This window comes from Suncus etruscus, chromosome 6, assembly GCF_024139225.1.
Source record: "Suncus etruscus isolate mSunEtr1 chromosome 6, mSunEtr1.pri.cur, whole genome shotgun sequence".
Taxonomy (NCBI): domain Eukaryota; kingdom Metazoa; phylum Chordata; class Mammalia; order Eulipotyphla; family Soricidae; genus Suncus; species Suncus etruscus.
Genome location: NC_064853.1, coordinates 6,841,955 through 6,859,291, shown reverse-complemented (window position 1 = coordinate 6,859,291; position 17,337 = coordinate 6,841,955). Strand labels below are relative to the sequence as shown.

The window sequence follows — 17,337 nt, the reverse complement described above, 5'->3', positions numbered from 1 at the left end:
GAAGAGCGTTCCCTGAAGGTCAGTCCAAGCAACTGCAGCCTCTTCAGCCCTCCCTGGCCCTGGGTACCTTCCAAGACAGGCTGGGGGACAGGAGCTGCAGCTGGGGTGATGGAGCAGTTAAAGCTCCTCAAGCAAGGATGTGGCAGACGAGGGAGGGAGGCATGCCCCCTTGTACCCCCAGAACCCTATCCCAGATACCCTCAGTGCCTCAGCCCACAGCAGGGTCTTTGGGTCATTTGTCTTCTGCCCTCAGGGCCAAGGTGCCAGTTCCCCGCTGTAACCAGCAAGCTGAGAGCTCTGGGGGAAAGCTCCCAGTGACCCCAGACTCTCTCTGTGACCACAACCCATCAGGAGAGCAGCCTAATCCGGGAAGTCACCGGCTGTGCTCCCTACTTCCAGACAGGCTCCCCACTCTTCCCTTTAATCCCCATGCCACACCTGGCTCTGCCCCCTACTCCCAGACAGGTCCCCACTCTGCTTTCCTCCCCAGGCTCTAGCCCCTTCCTTGAGCCTAAACTGCAGTGATATGGGGCGGTGACTACATCCAGGCCGCCCAGATGGGTCCCCTGAAAGCCACACGTTTGCTTGTTGCGGTTACCTGTTGTCCACTTATCCGTGGGGATATCCCAGGTGGAGACACCACTGTGTGAGGATCACTCACACCCCAGTTTCTGTCCCCCTCAAAACTGCGTTAGCCATCTCTGCAGAAGTCCCAGGTTTGGTACTGGGTGGCCATTCGGCCCCCTGGACAGACCAGATAGTGCCCTGGGCCTGGGTATGTGGAGCCGCATGGCAGCAGGCTGGACCTGCCAGTCCAGACCTCACATCATCAAAGGCTTGAACAGCAGCTCCGTTAACTTGGCTGAATTTGGGGGAACTCCTGCGTGCTCTCTGCTCTGGGCAGCAGGTTCTCCAGAGACACAAGATCAAGGAGCAGCCAGAGGGGCCGGAGTGGTGGTACAAGTGGAAGGGCGTCTGCCTTGCACATGCTAACCTAGGACGGACCGTGGTTCGATCCCCCGGTGTCCCATATGGTCCCCCAAGCCAGAAGCGATTTCTGAGTGCATAGCCAGGAGTAACCCCTGAGTGTCACTGGGTGTGGCCCAAAAAAACAAAAAAAGCAGCAGCCAGGGCATGAGGCGGTGAGCATAGGACCAGGGTCCCAACTCGAGACCCGCATGCCAGGGACCCTCTCAGCTTGCAGGGTGGATACTTCAGCCCTTTCCTGGGCCCCAGCACTGGAGTCTGCATAGCCCCACCCCACAGGGAGACGAACAGCTCAAACACAGCCTACTGCACCCCCATCTTTAATGCAATAGTGGGGCTCAGTGGGGCTCAGCATGGCAAAGGGGAGTGGTGAGCCTGGTATGGCCTGTCTCCAGTCCCAGGGGCTCCAGAACAGTGCAGGGGTCGCACCCTGGATTGGCAGCTCTCAGGGAAGTGTCCTGGGGAGACCTGGGTCCCTTCCAGACCAACTAAGGGGTGGTCACATTCTCTGTGAGGTCCGAGAAATAGGGAGCAGGTCCCCCCCCAGAACGAAGGTCAAGGTGCTGGGAAGGCCATGGTGCCTTGTCTGCAGTCTCTGACTGGCTGTTGGCAAGCCAGACCCAGTAGGGGCTTCAGTATCCTTAGGGGATGTGGCCCGTGCCCTCCCTCGCTGCAAAGGGGTCCAGGGGGGACTCAGGTGAGTCGATCCTCTGGTAGTTACTTCGGTCCTGTGAAGAGCTGAGAAGCCCTGGGGAGAGGAGATGGGGAAGACAGAGGGTGAGGGGACAGAACCCCCTGGGAGGCCAGTGCTGAGAATGGGGCAATCCCCCTCCCTGCTTGTCCTGCCCTCACACCTGAGGTGTCCCCAGGAGGCCCAGAGCCAGCCCAGCTGCAGAGACCATGGCATGGGCCTGGGTGGACATGAGAGACGGTGGATCCTGGCACCCACCCCATGCCCCAAATTCCTGTCCTACTCAGCATGTGTCCCTATAAAGTGTGCCCCATCCTGGATGGGTCCCCCTCACCCTTCTCGAAGTGAGTGTGCCCAGCACCACCTGCCATCACTTCCCTGAGGGCAAGGATGGGGGCGCTCAGCGGGCTTTGGTGATGCCTCTCCTTGTCAGGAAACCCCCAGAACCCCACTTGGCAGGGCCCCCGGTGGGGCTTACCTGGGTGCAGCAGGTCCCCGCCACGTTCCCGATACATGTGGTAGACGAGGCAGCAGGATAGTGGCTTGAGCAACAGACTGAGGATGGCCATGCCGGCGCCGAAGCGGCCCGTGTCCGTCAGTTTGGTCAATGGGTAGAAGATGCTGATGTGGACGATGTCCAGGAAGATGGTGACCACCAGGCCACCCAGGAACTGTGGGGGGACATGTGGATGCTGAAAGGGGCAGGCAGGGGCTGGAGCCACAGCACAGAGGATAGGGCATTTGTCCTTCGGGCCCTCCCTACCCCAAGTCTGCCAGGCGTGTTTCCAGAGTGCAGAGCCAGGAGTAACCCCTGAGCCCCCCTGGGTGGGGCCCAAAAAGAAAATTAAAGAAAAACAAAAAGGCGTGAAGGAAGGGGGGCTTGCACAACAGGGAAGGCATTCGCCTTGCATGCACCTGAGCTGAGTTCTATCCCCGGCATTCCATAGGGCCCCCCAGAGCATGCCAGGAGTAATTTCTGAGCATAGAGCTAGGAATAACCACTGAGCACTGCTGGGTGCGGCCCCCAAAACAAACAAACAAATAAAAAAAGATAAAGTATAAAGGACCAAGGATAGCATACTTGGTTGGGTGCTTGCCTTGCACACAGCCGACTTGAGACAGACTCAGGTTCAACTCCCGGTATCCCATATAGTCCCCCTGAGCCTGTCAGGAGAGATTCCTAAGTGCAGAGCCAGGAATAACCCCTGAACACTACTGGGTCTAAACCAAAACCAAAAACAAAGAAAACTATAAAGGTGCAAGTGTTGGTACCGAAGGATAGTACAGGTGGAAAGGCATTTGCCTTGATCATGGCTGACCTGGATTTGATCCCAGCCACTCCATAATATCCCCTGAGCACTGCCAGGAGTGATCCCTGAGTGCAGAGCCAGGAATAAGTCATGAACACTGCTGGGTGTGGCCCAAGAAGAAAACAAAGAAAGAAAAGATAAGAGCTGGAGGAGGGACTTGCACAGCAGGGAGGACACTGGCCTTGCACACGGCTGACCCAGGTTCGATTCCCGGCACCCCATATAGTCCCCCAAGTCCCTCCAGGAGTGATTTCTGAGTGCAGAGCCACAGAAGATTGCCAGGTGTGGGCCAAAATAAAAGAAAGAAAATGTAGGGGCCGGAGAGATAGCATGGAGGTAAGGCGTTTGCCTTTCATGCAGGAGGTCAGCGGTTCGAATCCCGGTGCCCCATATGGTCCCCCGTGCCTGCCAGGAGCAATTTCTGAGCCTGGAGCCAGGAATAACCACTGAGCACTGCCGGGTGTGACCCAAAAACCAAAAAAAGAAAGAAAGAAAATGTGGGGACCAGAGCAATAGCACAGCAGTAAGACGTTTGCCTTGCACTCGGCCGACCTGGGACTGACCCGGTTCAATCCCCAGCATACCATGTGGTCCCTGGAGCCTGCCAGGAGCGATTTCTGAGTACAGAGCTAGGAGTAAACCCTGAGTGCCACTGGATGTGGCCCCCCAAAAGAAAAAAAGAAAAAAAGAAAGAAGGAAGGAAGGAAGGAAGGAAGGAAGGAAGGAAGGAAGGAAGGAAGGAAGGAAGGAAGGAAGGAAGGAAGGAAGGAAGGACAAGAAAGAAAGAGAGGGCCCAGAGAGATAGCACAGCGGCATTTGCCTTGCAAGCAGCCGATCCAGAACCAAAAGGTGGTTGGTTCGAATCCCGGTGTCCCATATGGTCCCCCGTGCCTGCCAGGAGCTATTTCTGAGCAGACAGCCAGGAGTAACCCCTGAGCACCGCCGGGTGTGGCCCAAAAACCAAAAAAAAAAAAGAAAGAAAGAGAGAGAGAGAGAGAAAGAAAATATGTGGGTGCAGGTGCAGGACCCCAGCCCACCCAGGGCCTTTAGTTGGAAGCCTCAGGTCACCCTCACTAGTCTGTGGAGAAGCAGGTGTGGGGATCAGTCACTCTGCTGGGGCTGGAGGGATTGAGATGCAACAGAGGGGTAGGGGTGAAAGGCAGGCTGGCTGCTCCCTGCACCCCAGTGTGCTGATGATGGGCACAGGTTGGTTCGGGAATCCAAGAGGAATGGAACTGGGGATCCCCCCAGTTGTTCCCCACCATCAAGGAGCCCCTGCTCAGTCTGAGGCCATAGGGCTATCTGGGGGCCAGCTAGTCAAGTGGGGGGCCGGACTCTCAGGGTTAAGAGTGTCCAAACTGGGGCCGGGAAGGTGGCGCTAGAGGTAAGGTGTCTGCCTTGCAAGCGCTAGCGTAGGACGGACCGAGGTTCGCTCCCCTGGCGTCCCATATGGTCCCCCCAAGCCAGGGGCGATTTCTTTTTTTTTTTTTTTTTTTTTTTGTTTGTTTGTTTTTTTGGGTCACACCCGGCAGTGCTCAGGGGTTACTCCTGGCTCCATGCTCAGAAATTGCTCCTGGCAGGCACGGGGGACCGTATGGGACGCCGGGATTTGAACTGATGACCTTCTGCATGAAAGGCAAACGCTTTACCTCCATGCTATCTCTCCGGCCCCACCAGGGGTGATTTCTGAGCGCATAGCCAGGAGTAACCCCTGAGCGTCAAACGGGTATGGCCCAAAAACCAAAAAAAAAAAAAAGAGTGTCCAAACTAACTCCCCACTCCCCCCCCCAGCCCAAGGCCATGACTAAGGGCCCCTCACCCCCGACTTTGGGACGGCCCATGGAGGAGCTCAGACCTCACAAGAGAGGGTGTCTCGGCCACAGTTGTCCCCTCTGAAAGGCCTTGGGAGGGGCTGACCTAGACCTCATAGACACGCAGCCTGGGGTGTCCTCCCCCCAGCCACACAGACACAGGGCCATAGGGGTGAGGAGCAGAGGTGAGGTGGAGAGAAGTCTGGGGCTCGCCTAAAGCTAGTTCCCAGGGCGCCCCCAGCTTCACCCCTCACCATGCTTATGGCATCCACGGAGTCCCGCTGCGCCACGGCCCACACCCCCAAGGCCAGGACAGTGAAGTTGGCCCAGGCGTAGGGGTTGGAGAACACGATGCAGCCCCTGCAGGGAGAGGCAAAGGGCCAAGTCAGGGGGGTGCTGGTGCCCACATGCCACCTCCCCCAGGGAGCCCAACAGCACCCACACATCTTCCACCCCCAGGGAGCTGCCAGTGCCCTCATGCCACCTCCCCTGGCTCTGCCACTCAGAGAAGACGTTTCTTTTCGACTGAATAGTCAGTAACTCAGCAGAGCCTAACCCTGACAGAGCCCTTCAGGTCACACCTCCAGCCTTGTTGCGCTCCTCCATCCCATTCCTGCCCCCTATAGGCCGCCTCCTGAACAGCAATCCAGTCACGTGAAGCAGGGGATGGTTGAAACCCTACACAAGGAGGTTCAGGGACCCTACTGATGACTTTTGGTTTTGGTTTCTTTTGGTTTTGGCCATACCCAAGAATGCTTAAGGGTTACTCCTGGTTCTGTGCTCAGAAATGGCAGGCTCAGGGATCATATAGGATGTCAGGGATCAAACCTGTCTCTGTCCCAGGTTGGCCGCGTGCAAGGCAAACGCCCTACCACAGTGCTATCATCTCTTGTTTTTGTTTTGGTTTTAGGCTTGAAGCCATACTTGTTGGTGCTCAGGGGCTAGTCCTGGCTCTGTTCTCAGGGACCACTCCTGGTGGTATTCAGGGACAATATGTGGAGCCGGGAGTTAAACCCAGGTCGACACACACAAGGCAAGTGCCTTCCCTGATGCGACCCAGGACTGCCCTCACCTCCAGAACCTCCAACTACACAAAGTTTTGCTTTGTTTTGCTTTTTGGGCCACACCCGGTGACACTCAGGGGTTACTCTTGACTAATTGCACTCAGAAATCGTTCCTGGCTCAGGGGATCATGTGGGACACTGGGGATTGAACCATGGTCCATCCTAGGTTAGATGCCTGCAAGGCAAACGCCATACCACTGTGCCACCACTTCAGCCCTGAGCTACACAAATGTTAAGGCCCAGACATTGGACTGAGCACCTGAGCCTGAGTACCACCTGTCTCACTGCCTAGCACAGTGCCCGCATACCCTGTTTGGCAATTTACGTTCAAAAATGTGAGGTAACAGGGATCGGAGAGGTGGCACTATAGGTAAGACGTCTGCCTTGCAAGCGCTAGCCTAGGATGGACCGTGGTTTAATTCCCTGGCTTCCCGTATGGTCCCCCAAGCCAGGATCGATTTCTGAGTGCATAGCTAGGAGTAACCCCTGAGCATCAAACAATTGTGGTCCAAACAAACAAACAAACAAACAAAAACAAAAAAGTGAGGTAACAGTGCTCTCAGAAGCACCTGACACAGCCAGGAATAAGCACTGACCACTGCCAGGAATAATCCCTGAGCACAGATCCAGGAGTGATCCCTATCAAGGAGTAATCCATGAGTATCTCCAGGAATAAGCTCTGAGTATAAAGCCAGGAGTGATCCCTGAGCTAGGGAGTAAGCCCTGAGCATCACTAGGTAGAACTCCTACCCCAAAGAGGCCCTGGGTGTGACCCCTCAAAAAAAAAAAAAAAAGACAGTAATAATGCAACTGAGCCCTGCCAGCATTGAACTTCCTTCTGGGCAGCATGTCGTGAGCAAGATGACACGTTGCTCTCGCCTGGCTCCCAAGGGTCAGGCCAGGCCCATGCCCATTCATGGATGGAAACCCAGCCCCAGATGTGGCAGCTGACCATCAGGGCCAGACCTAGGACCTACCCAGGGTCATTCTGAATCTGGAGTCGCTGTCTCTGGTGGAGTGTGATGGGAAAGTGAGGAGAACTTGGAAGCACCGGACCTAACCTTGTGCCTGGGGTCCAGCCAGAGTAGGAGCTTAACCCTAGGAGGCCGAGCAGGGGCCATGTACACATATAGGAGGCTGAGGACAATACTCCTGCCAAAGGAGGTGGAAGTGCCCCCCCCCAGATCCGGGTCACAGACCCAGCTCCAGATCACACACATCAGCTGTACGGGACCCTTACCTTGAGTCACACTAACACCCCTGAGAGAAGCACTGTGGGGCAGAACCTCTAAGACACTCAGGTTATAACCCCTTAGCATGGCCGGGTGTGGTCAAACAAAACAAAACAAATTAAAAAGACACTCAGGTCATCTTGTGGGGAGTGCCTGAGCCTCTGGCACTGAGCTGGACACTCCTCTCCTGGAAGGCAGTGGCCACAATGGCCTCTGGGAAGAGCCTGTGCCCCATCTCACCCCATTCTAGGGAGGAAAGCTGCTGGGTGGCTCGCAGCCAAGGTGACAACTAGCCTTGGGACTGACCACAGGACACTTGGATTTGACCCCAGGAGATATGTGGGTGGGCTGGACACTGGCAGCCCTATATCCTAGGAGACAGGCAGGTACTTAGCACTCCAGAGCCCAGAGCCTGTCCCCCACCCCACTCCACCAGCCTCCCACCCCACTCACCAGACTGTCAGCAGCCAGTGAACCAGGAGGATCGCCTGCAACAGAAAAGAGGCGGGAGATGGTCAGAGGGCCCTGTGATGGGCAAGGATCTAGGGAGAAGTGGGGAATCAGAAAGTATCCACAGGACTCTAGCTGGGGCTGGAGTGACTGGAGAGCAGGGAGGGTGTTTGACTTGCACATAGCTGAGCCAGCCAGGTTCGATCCCCAGCATCCTATTCGGTCCCCCGAGCACTGCCAGGAGTGATTCCTGAGCACAGAGCCAGGACTAACCTCTGAGCACTACCAGGTGTGGCCCAACTCACCCCAAAATAAAGGGCACCCTAAATGTGTGGGAAAACAAGGGCAAGAGGCTTCAGCCTCGCCAGGGGCCACCAACACCCCCATCTGCTCTGACTACCAACCACCTCAGTGGGAAACAGCTGAGGAGAGGCAGGTATGATGAGGCCTATTTCTGGGGCTGCTGGGGTTGGGGTGCTGTGCAGGGCAGAGGGAGACTAAAGGCAGCCAAGAAACAGCCTGGTCCTGAGGTATACTGTAGGGAAGTGATGTCGACACCCCCATGTCAAAAAAAAAAAAAAGGGAAACAAAAAATTCCCTCCAGTTTCTCTCTCGATTTTTGCAATATTTTTCTACCAGTTCTGCAGCCTGAAGCAAGAGCAGTGGGGAGTGCGCTGAACTTACTTGCTGCTGACCCAAATTCTATCCCTGGTACCCCGGGATTAATTCCTGAGCAAAGAGCCAGGAGTAACCCCAAGCATAACTGGATGTGGCACCAAAACCAAATGAAAACAATATTCTAGGACCGGAGAGATAGCATGGAGGTAGGGCATTTGCCTAGCATGCAGGAGGACAGTGGTTCAAATCCCGGCATCCCATATGGACCCCCGAGCCTGCCAGGAGTGATTTCTGAGTGAGTGTAGAGCCAGGAGTAACCCTTGAGTGCTGCCGGGTGTGACTCAACCCCCCCCCCCAAAAAAAAAACTACTCAATATTCTATTTGTTCTGTTGCCACATAAATTTTAAAAGACACCAACTGGAGGGGCCAGAGTGAGAGCACAGTGGGAAGGGCATTTGCCTTGCATGCAGCCAACCTGGGATCGACCTGGATTCAATCTCCGGCATTCCATATAGTCTCCCAAGCCTGCCAGGAGAGCACAGAGCCAGGAGTAACCCCTCAGCGCCACTGGGTATGGCCCAGAACCAAAAATAAAATAAAATACACCCAGTGGGCTAATAAGAGCACTTGCCTTTCACGTGTCTACCAGGTTTCGATCCCTGACATCCCATATGGTTCCGTGAGCACCGCCAGGAGTGATTCCTTGACAACACTGGCTGTGGCCCGAGGAAAATAAAAAGTTTGTGTGGGACCATCTAGTCAGAGGAAGCCCTCAGAAGTGTACCAGGGACTGAAGGGTCAGGCTGGGGGCTTGGACAGATGCAGAGAATCTGGGCAAAGACCTGGCCACTGACAGGACAAGAATGTCCCAACAAGGAACTGGGCAGAGTGGAGGAAAGGGCACTGCGGTCAGTACCGAACTGATCCCTCGGTGGGCCAGGCTGCGAACACTCTAGCTGGTCTTGGTGCCTCCCACAGCCCTCGGAGCCCAAATACTTCTGATGTCCCATCTATAAACTATGAGGCAGTACTGGGGTAAGGCGCTGCCTGGCATGGGGAAATCCCTAGTGTGAATGAGCTCCTGCTCTGATGGCAGAGCCCTGGGTGCCGTCTCTGCACCCCACACTCGGGCCAAGGGGCTGGAGCAGGTGTCCAAGGGCCTTGGGGACCAGAGCACAATGTAGTTGCCATGCAGGGCTTAGAGGAGCAAGAAAAAGGGGGGATGCAATCAGGACACAACAGGCACTCCACTCCCATGCCAAGAACAATGGGGGGGGGGAAATACTCTCCAGTTCATCAAAGTCCTCCAGGCTCCATGGGAGAAGGTCCAGGGACACCATCCGCTATCTGGGTGCTGCCCAGAGGGCACAATCTAGTAACCTGTCCTGGTCAAACTCTGTGCACTGGGACCTCCAGCCAGTGGGAGAAACTGAGGCACAGAGGCCCAAGAGTAACCAGGGCAAAAAGCAGCCCTGCTCGAATTCACATGGGCCATGCAAAAAGAGGAAACTGAAGACAAGGGTTTCTTTTTTTTTTTTCTTTTCTTTTTTTTGTGGGGGTCACACCTGGCAGGGCTCAGGGGTTAGTTACTCCAGGCTTAGAAATCACTCCTGGCAGGCTTGGAGGACCATATGGGATGCTGGGGGTCGAAGCAGGGTCCATTCTGGGTCAGCTGCATGCAAGACAAAAGTCCTACCACTGTGCTATCACTCCAGCCGCCCCATGAGGACCAGGGTTTCAACCAGGGCAAATGCATCTAGTCGCACCTGCCTGTTGGGTCCATCCTGGCTTCCTCTAGAGGGGAACTAGCCTGGCAGGGGGAGCTAGTGTGACCGCCTCCTATTCTGAAGTGCAGAAAGGACAAACAGAAGTGGAGCCAGGAGTGAGCAGGGGGCTCCCAGGGGCACAGTGGACAGATCAACAAGGCTCCAGGGCAGATAAGTGAATATTCTGGAAACTGAAAGGCGGTTAGGGGGGAAGAGGAAGAGCAGCTGGGGAAATTCTAATCTTTATCTCATTCAGTAAGAAGATGCGCCTTGTGGATGATGATGTTGGGGTTCCAACCCTGCACCCCAGACCCCACATGCAAAGCCCTGGGGTGGGAAGGGAGGGGCCTGTCAAAGGGCACATAGTCGGGCCCTTGGCTAGTCACACCTGTCCTGTTGTCACACAGTTACTTTTTGAATGAGGCAGCCCAGAGTGGCCAGCTCACATCCCCACTGTGTCTGTGGAAAGATATCTGCTCCACCCACTGGCAGTGTTTGTCTGTCCATACATCCAGATAGAGGGCAGGGGCACTGAGAGCCTGTGGCCTCCGATCTTGTGACCTGCGAGATTACCAAATTCCTAGAGCCAGACAGTGGCTCAAACCTGGGGAAGTGGGGCCGGGTAGGTGGCGCTGGAGGTAAGGTGTCTGCCTTGCAAGCGCTAGCCAAGGAAGGACCGCGGTTCGATCCCCCGGCGTCCCATATGGTCCCCCCAAGCCAGGGGCGATTTCTGAGCGCTTAGCCAGGAGTAACCCCTGAGCGTCAAACGGGTGTGGCCCAAAAAAACCAAAAAAAAAAAAAAAAAAAAAAAAAAAAAAAAAAACCTGGGGAAGTGTCTGCCTGGGGTGGACAGAGGCCAGGGTGATAGTCCCTCTCTGCTGTCCCCCAATCCTTCTCACCATCCTCGGGGCAAGAAACCCAACCAGGGCAGCTGGGGCCACAATACAGCGGGCATATGCTTGATAAAACTTGAGTTTGATCCTGGGACCCCATATGGTCCCCTGAGCACCTCCAGGAATGATCCCTGAATGCAGAGCCATGAGTAAGCGCTGAGCATCCTCCGGTGTTACCAAAAAAAGAAAGTTGGGGGCCCGGAGAAATAGCACAGCAGTGTTTGCCTTACAAGCAGCCGATCCAGGACCAAAGGTGGTTGGTTCGAATCCCGGCGTCCCATATGGTCCCCCGTGCCTGCCAGGAGCTATTTCTGAGCAGACAGCCAGGAGTAACCCCTGAGCACGGAAAAGAAACTTGACTGGCCTCCAATTTGGCCTTCCCAGAAGCCTTGGGGGATGGAGATGACTCAGTTGTCTGCAGGCTCTAAGGGAGCATCAGGGACACCTCCACCCCACCTCACCTGGGCCCAGGGAGGCATGAAGGAAACTCTCTACCCTCAGGCCCTGCTGGAGAGGCTGACTAGTTCCTTCAGAAGATGGGGGCGCTACCTCTGAGGCTATAGGTGGGGTCTACCCTGTCAGAGTACTAGGCCCAGGGGCAGAGGGATAAACCCTGTCCAGCTATGGAGAGGCGAGGTCAGGAGAGAGGAGGAGAAACAAGCCAAGCCTTGACGCTTATGCTCTTCATAATCTCACAGGCCTTAACTGGTAGACTCAGAAAGTATCCCGGAGCAGAGGCCAGGAACAGCTCCTCCCAAAAAAAAAAAAGAGGAAAACAATAGCACAGCGGTAGAGTGGGTGCCTTACACCAGGCCTACCAGGGACAAACCTGGGTTCAATTCCAGGCATCCTATATGGTCCACAGGAGCAATTTCTGAGCACAGAGCCAAGAGGAACCCCTGGACTGCTGGGTGTGCCCCCCCACAAATTCAGGGGCTTGTGTGCTAACATGATAGCAGACAGCACAGCGTGGTAGGGTGTTTTTGCCTTGTGAATGGTCAATACAGATTCTGTCCCCCGGGTTTGCTCCCCGGCTAGGCATCCCCTATGGTCCCCCAAGACTGCCAGGAGTGATGCCTGAGTGCAGAGCCAGGAGTAAGCCCTGGGCACCGCCAGGTGTGCCCCCCCCCAAAAAAAAAGAATAAAATCACCCCTATTTGGGTTGGAGAGATAGTAAGACACTTGCCTTACACAGCAGACCTGGGTTCGACCCTCGGTACCCCCAGGAGTGACCTCTGAGCACTTCTAGGAGTAGCTGACAAAACCAAACCAAAACACCAGCAGAAAATTGGAGGAAATCACTGGAGGGGCCGAGTCACCTCTGACACAGTCTGGCCAGTTCCCTAGCCCCAACCAGAGCTGGGTGTGGCCCATCTGCCTGGGCCTAATCCACCAGGCCTTGCAAGCCAGGACCAAGTACCACCAGAGGTTACTTGTACCTATGTACCCAATACGATCCATGTACCCCCCCTCAAAAAAAAAACAACAAAGTAACTCAAAGATTCCCCCCTCCTAGACCTCACATCCTCAGCTCTCTGACCCATCAGTAGTAGGGAAACTTTTGTCTTTGGGCCACACCCCAAATCCAGAGCTCATTCCCAGTTTTGTCCTCAGGCATCACTCCTGGAGGACTCAGGGGACAGTACTCAGTTCAAGCTGATTGGGCAAGAAAAGTGCCCTCCCCGCTGTACTATCTCCACGGCCCCTACTTTTACTTCTTTTTACAGAAGAAGCTGATACTCAGAGATTAAGTGTCTACTGGTCAAGGTCGCAGAGCCAATAAGGAGCTAAACTTGGCCCTGAAATGGGGCCGTTTTTTGTTTCTTTTTTTTTTTTGGGGGGGGGGGTTGGGCCACATCCAGTGACGCTCAGGGGTTATTCCTGGCTCTGCACTCAGAAAGAGCCCCTGGCTTGGGGGACAATATGGGACTCAGGGATTGATCCCAGGTCCATTCTGGGTCCACATGCAAGGCAAATGTCCTATTGCTATGCTATTGCTCTGGCCCAAGAAATGCGGTAGTTTCTGTCCTGTCTGGGCCCAAGCCCTATGTGCTCCTTCAGGCTGGAAGAGTCTGGGAGTGGAGATACGGGGAGGCCCAGGGAAGCCAAGGGCCCTTTGGGCAGGATTTAGACCCTTCCTTTGGGCTCCCCACACAGCTGATAAATAGAAGATGACATTCTTCTACAAGAGACCTGAGAGATTGGGGGTGCTGCAACATGTCAGAGCCAGGCCACCAAGAGGAGCTGATCCCACTTCCCTGCTCCAAACAGTAGTGTGACTGGGGTTGGGTTCCCCAGGGGGCTGCATATGAACCAAGGGAAGTGCCCCACATAGCCAGCCCTCTGGCTACTGTCACCCTATCTTGACTGGACTGTTAGGAGCTTGGACCTTCCTGCATTATTGGGGGGCACACCCAGTGAAGCTCTCAGGGGGTCATAATGCTGGGGATCAGACACAGACTTGACTCAGTCTGTTGGATTCTTTCTCTAGCTCCAATTTGTCAAGTTCTTCTCACTTTTTTAATTTTTATTTTTGATTTTGGGCCACACCTGGGAGTGCAATTCCAGGCTCTGTGCTCAGAAGGTACCCTCTGGTGGTAAGGGGATTCAAGTGTCCTATCCACTGTGCCACCTCTCCTTCCTTCTTCCTGTGTTCATCACCCCAACTCTATACTACGCTTCAGGCTCTCCTCGTCTTTCTTGGATACTCCTCAAAAAGCCAACACTAAGTTCTTTCCAAGTCTGTCAGGGTCACTACTGGGGCTGCCTCTAGGATGGGGTGTGGCTGCCTCTGTCACCTTCTGGCAAGAGCCTGGGATCAGCTGATCTTGGCACCTTCTGGCATCTCAATGAGGAATGTGGGCAGGCCTGGAATGAAGGAGCAGGAAGCAGACACCAGTCATGAGTGCATCGGTATCTACCATGCCAGCTCCTGCAGGCTCTGATCTCAGAGCAGGTGGTCAGATTTCACAGCAATGAAACTGTGGGATGCCCGCTCCAAATCACAATCTGGGAACAATCCGGCATGCGCCCCAAACATGAACTGGAATATGTCAATAAAAAATATTATCCAGGGCCCGAGATGGGGCTCAGGGTCAACACTTTTGGTTTGTTTTAGGGGCCACACACCCAGGGGTGCTCAGGGTTTACTCCTGGCTCTGTGTTCCAGGATCACTCCTGGTGGGCCTTAGGAGACCATATGGGGTGCTAGGGATCAAACCCAGCTGCAGGGTGAGCTGCAGGCAAAGAAAGTGCCCTCCTCACTATACTTAGATATTTACCTTGCATATAGGGGTCCTGAGTTCACTCTCTGAACACACACACACACACACACACACACACACACACACACACACACACACACACACGCGCTCACGCGCGCGCGTGTGAGAATAATACCTGGAGACCTGGACTCTTGGAGGTTCATCATCCTATCTTGTCTCTGGCTGGAAGTGTGGGCCTCCTCTGAAGTCAGGGAGGCCCCCCGTTTCCCGATGGCTGACATGGGATGCCCACCACATGATTTGAGGCCAGCCCTGACTGCACCCCTGTGCAGCACAGAGATGGAACAGACACACAGTAGCCCAAAGAGGGGCCAGCTTTGAAGTGGGCCGCCAGATGGATTCCAATCTCTATCTGGCCACTTAATCCTTGTGGAACCTTGGCAAGTTACTGAACTCATCTGAGTTGAGCTGAGGTCTATAAAATAACAGTCTCGCTTATTCCAAAAGTGTTGGTGATAAATAAGTAACCTGGCACCTCACAGACTCTCACCACACAAGAATGACGCCTCCTGGGTTGGAGAAAGAGTCGAGGGGTTAAGGTGCGTGCTTGGTATGCAGCTGCTCCCAGCTCAACCCCTACACTACTTGTGATGCCCTGAGCCCTGCCAGGAGTGATCCCAGAGCACAGAGTGGAGCAAATGGGTAAGGACATAAACAGAACAATAGCACAGTGGGTAGGATGCTTGCCTTGCACATGGCCAACCCAGATTCGATCCCCTGCACCCCAGGTGATTGCTGAGCACAGAGCCAGGAGTAACCTCCAAACAGCCTCAGATGTGTCCCAAAAAAAGGCAAAACAAAAGAGAAAAAAAGAAAAAATCCACCCTGCTTGGTACAGAGTTTGAACACCAAGGAATCCCTTTGCCAATTTCTTCCCGGGTCAAAATTTAATCCCTGTCCTCTAGGTCTAGCAGTCTCTCTTTAAAATTGTTAACCAGAAACTTTTGTGGGGAGGTTCCTACAAGCATGGATGGGTATAGGGAAATCTATCCCCGATGTGGTCTCGCCTAATAATCCAAATAAAGGATTATGGACTTTTTTTTGCAATTCTCCATGTTCTATGGCTGAGTCCTTTCCCAGAAGAACTCTGGAGCTCTGTAACTTATCAGGGTAAAAGGATCATTCCTACATAAAGTCTCCAAGACAGCCTTGCAAGAGTTCGGTAGAAACAACACCCTTTCCTGATCGGACCTAAAGACCCATTATGGGGGTACAGCCAGGTATCAGAGGAACTTGAGCACAGGTGGGAGAAAAACCCCAGAGATAACTCCGGGACTGATCCCTCACATACACCTCTGTGTTTTCCTAAGCCTCAAAGCTGGAATCCTGTGTTGCAAAGGAACTCGAACATACAGACCTTCAAGTTTCTTGAGAAATAAAGAGACCAACTTTGGGAAACCCACTGGTCTGGAAACATCTGGGTTTCATCATCTGACTTTGCAAACGGGAGGGAGGCTGCAGGGTGCTGCGGGCAGCCAGAGGAAAAGGCCTAGCCCAGTTTGGGGGTGTCCCGCCTCCAGCCCCCCAACCCCCTCTCCCGCCCCCCTCAACTCCCCAAGGCACTTGGCGGGCCCCGCCCCGATCCCTCCTCTTGGATCTTGTTATCTGCGGGGCTGCAATGCAAGGTGTGAGTCCCCTCCTCCCCAGCCATCACGTCCATCCCCCTCTGCAGGCTTTTTCCCAGGGGTCCCCCCTCTCGGTGACAGTTGCACCCCACTACCCCTCTCTGCCCCCCAATTCTCAGTCATCTCGCCCCAGAGATCTTCCTTTGAAGGAAGCCAATGCCCACCGCCTCCGGGGAGCCCTCCCCCGCCGCCCGCGCCGCCCGTTGCCACCTTCAGGTTCACGGCGGGCAGCTCCATCGCGAGGGCAGCGGCGCCTGCAGCCCCAGCCCGACCCGCGGCGTGAAATTCACACTCGGGAAACTAACAAGCTCGGCCGGGCCACGCCCACCGCCGCTACACCAATCCCGACGCGGCCCGAGAGCACGTGACCTGCGGTCACGTGATCACGCCCTGGTTGCTAGGCGACAGCGTCAGTTTCACGTCCCGCCTTCTTCCCGCTCCTACTCCAAGCCTGTTGGTTTCCTGGCAGGAGCAGCAGAGCTGAGGTTTTGGGCTGAGATTTTTGGCATAAAGGGCGCCGTGTATATATTAATTAAATAGTTATATTTGGGACCGGAGAGATAGCACAGCGGTGTTTGCCTTGCAAGCAGCCCATCCAGGACCCAAGGTGGTTGGTTCGAATCCCGGCGTCCCATATGGTCCCCGTGCCTGTTTCTGAGCAGGTAGCCAGGAGTAATCCCTGAACACTGCCGGGTGTGGCCCAAACACCAAAAAAAAAAAAAAAAATATATATATATATATATATATATAGTTATATTTATTTGTTTACATTATACATAATATATTTATATGTTATTTATATTTATATGATATATTATATTTTGTATATAAATATAACGTAACTATATTTTTTAATTTCTCATTTTTATTTTCAATGTTGAAAACCCTCTATTTTAACTATCTTGAAAGGAAATCTTTTCATCTATTCATTTACTTCCCCTTTCCCTGCATTTTATTCTTTCTTTTCTTTCCCCTTTCCATCTTTTTTTGTTTTGTTTTGTTTTTGTTTTTGGGCCACACCCAGCGGTGCTCAGGGGTTACTCCTGGCTGTCTGCTCAGAAATAGCTCCTGGCAGGCACGGGGGACCATATGGGACACCGGGATTCGAACCAACCACCTTTGGTCCTGGATCGGCTGCTTGCAAGGCTGTGCTATCTCTCCAGGCCCCCCTTTCCATCTTTTGCCCTCCCTCTCTCCCTTTCTATCTTTCTCTCTTCCTTCATCCCTTCCTTAATTTTCTCCCTTTTTCCCTTCCATTACCCTTTCCTTTTTGTTCTTCCTTCCCTTCCTCTATTTTATTCCCTCCTTCTTTTTCTCCTTCTGTCCTTCCTTCCTTCCTTCCTTCCTTCCTTCCTTCCTTCCTTCCTTCCTTCCTTCCTTCCTTCCTTCCTTCCTTCCTTTTTTCCCTTCCTTCTCTTCCTTCCTTCCTCTGTGTGTGTAGGGGTGCACACCAGGAGGTGGCCAGTCCTGACTCCAGACTCTGCACTCAGAAATCATTCCTAGCAGGCTCAATTGGGATATATAGGGTGCCAGGGACCAAACCTGGGACACCCACGTTGCTGCAAGGTATGCAACCTACCCACTGTGCTGCCTGTCTCTTCAGCC

At 54.0% G+C, this 17,337-nt stretch overlaps 1 protein-coding gene across 1 annotated transcript; it reads right to left on the bottom strand.

Moving 5' to 3' along the window:
* Positions 1–1,294: 1,294 nt before the first annotated feature.
* Positions 1,295–16,031, bottom strand: AGTRAP (angiotensin II receptor associated protein). Its single transcript, XM_049775400.1, has 5 exons — positions 15,943–16,031; positions 7,549–7,583; positions 5,054–5,159; positions 2,157–2,349; positions 1,295–1,735 (listed from the first exon to the last, which is right to left on the bottom strand). Exons 1-5 carry the CDS (start codon positions 15,967–15,969, stop codon positions 1,629–1,631), a joined length of 468 nt encoding a protein of 155 aa, XP_049631357.1. The 5' UTR covers positions 15,970–16,031; the 3' UTR covers positions 1,295–1,628.
* Between the last annotated feature and the right edge of the window lie 1,306 nt (positions 16,032–17,337).

Coding starts and splice junctions, on each gene's coding strand:
- AGTRAP (XM_049775400.1), bottom strand. CDS start 15,969: ATGGAGCTGCCCGCCGTGAACCTGAAG. Junction 2,350..5,053: donor CCGTGGATGCCATAAGCATG/GTGAGGGGTGAA, acceptor GTCCCCCCACAG/TTCCTGGGTGGCCTGGTGGT. Junction 1,736..2,156: donor CGGGGACCTGCTGCACCCAG/GTAAGCCCCACC, acceptor TCCTCTCCCCAG/GGCTTCTCAGCTCTTCACAG.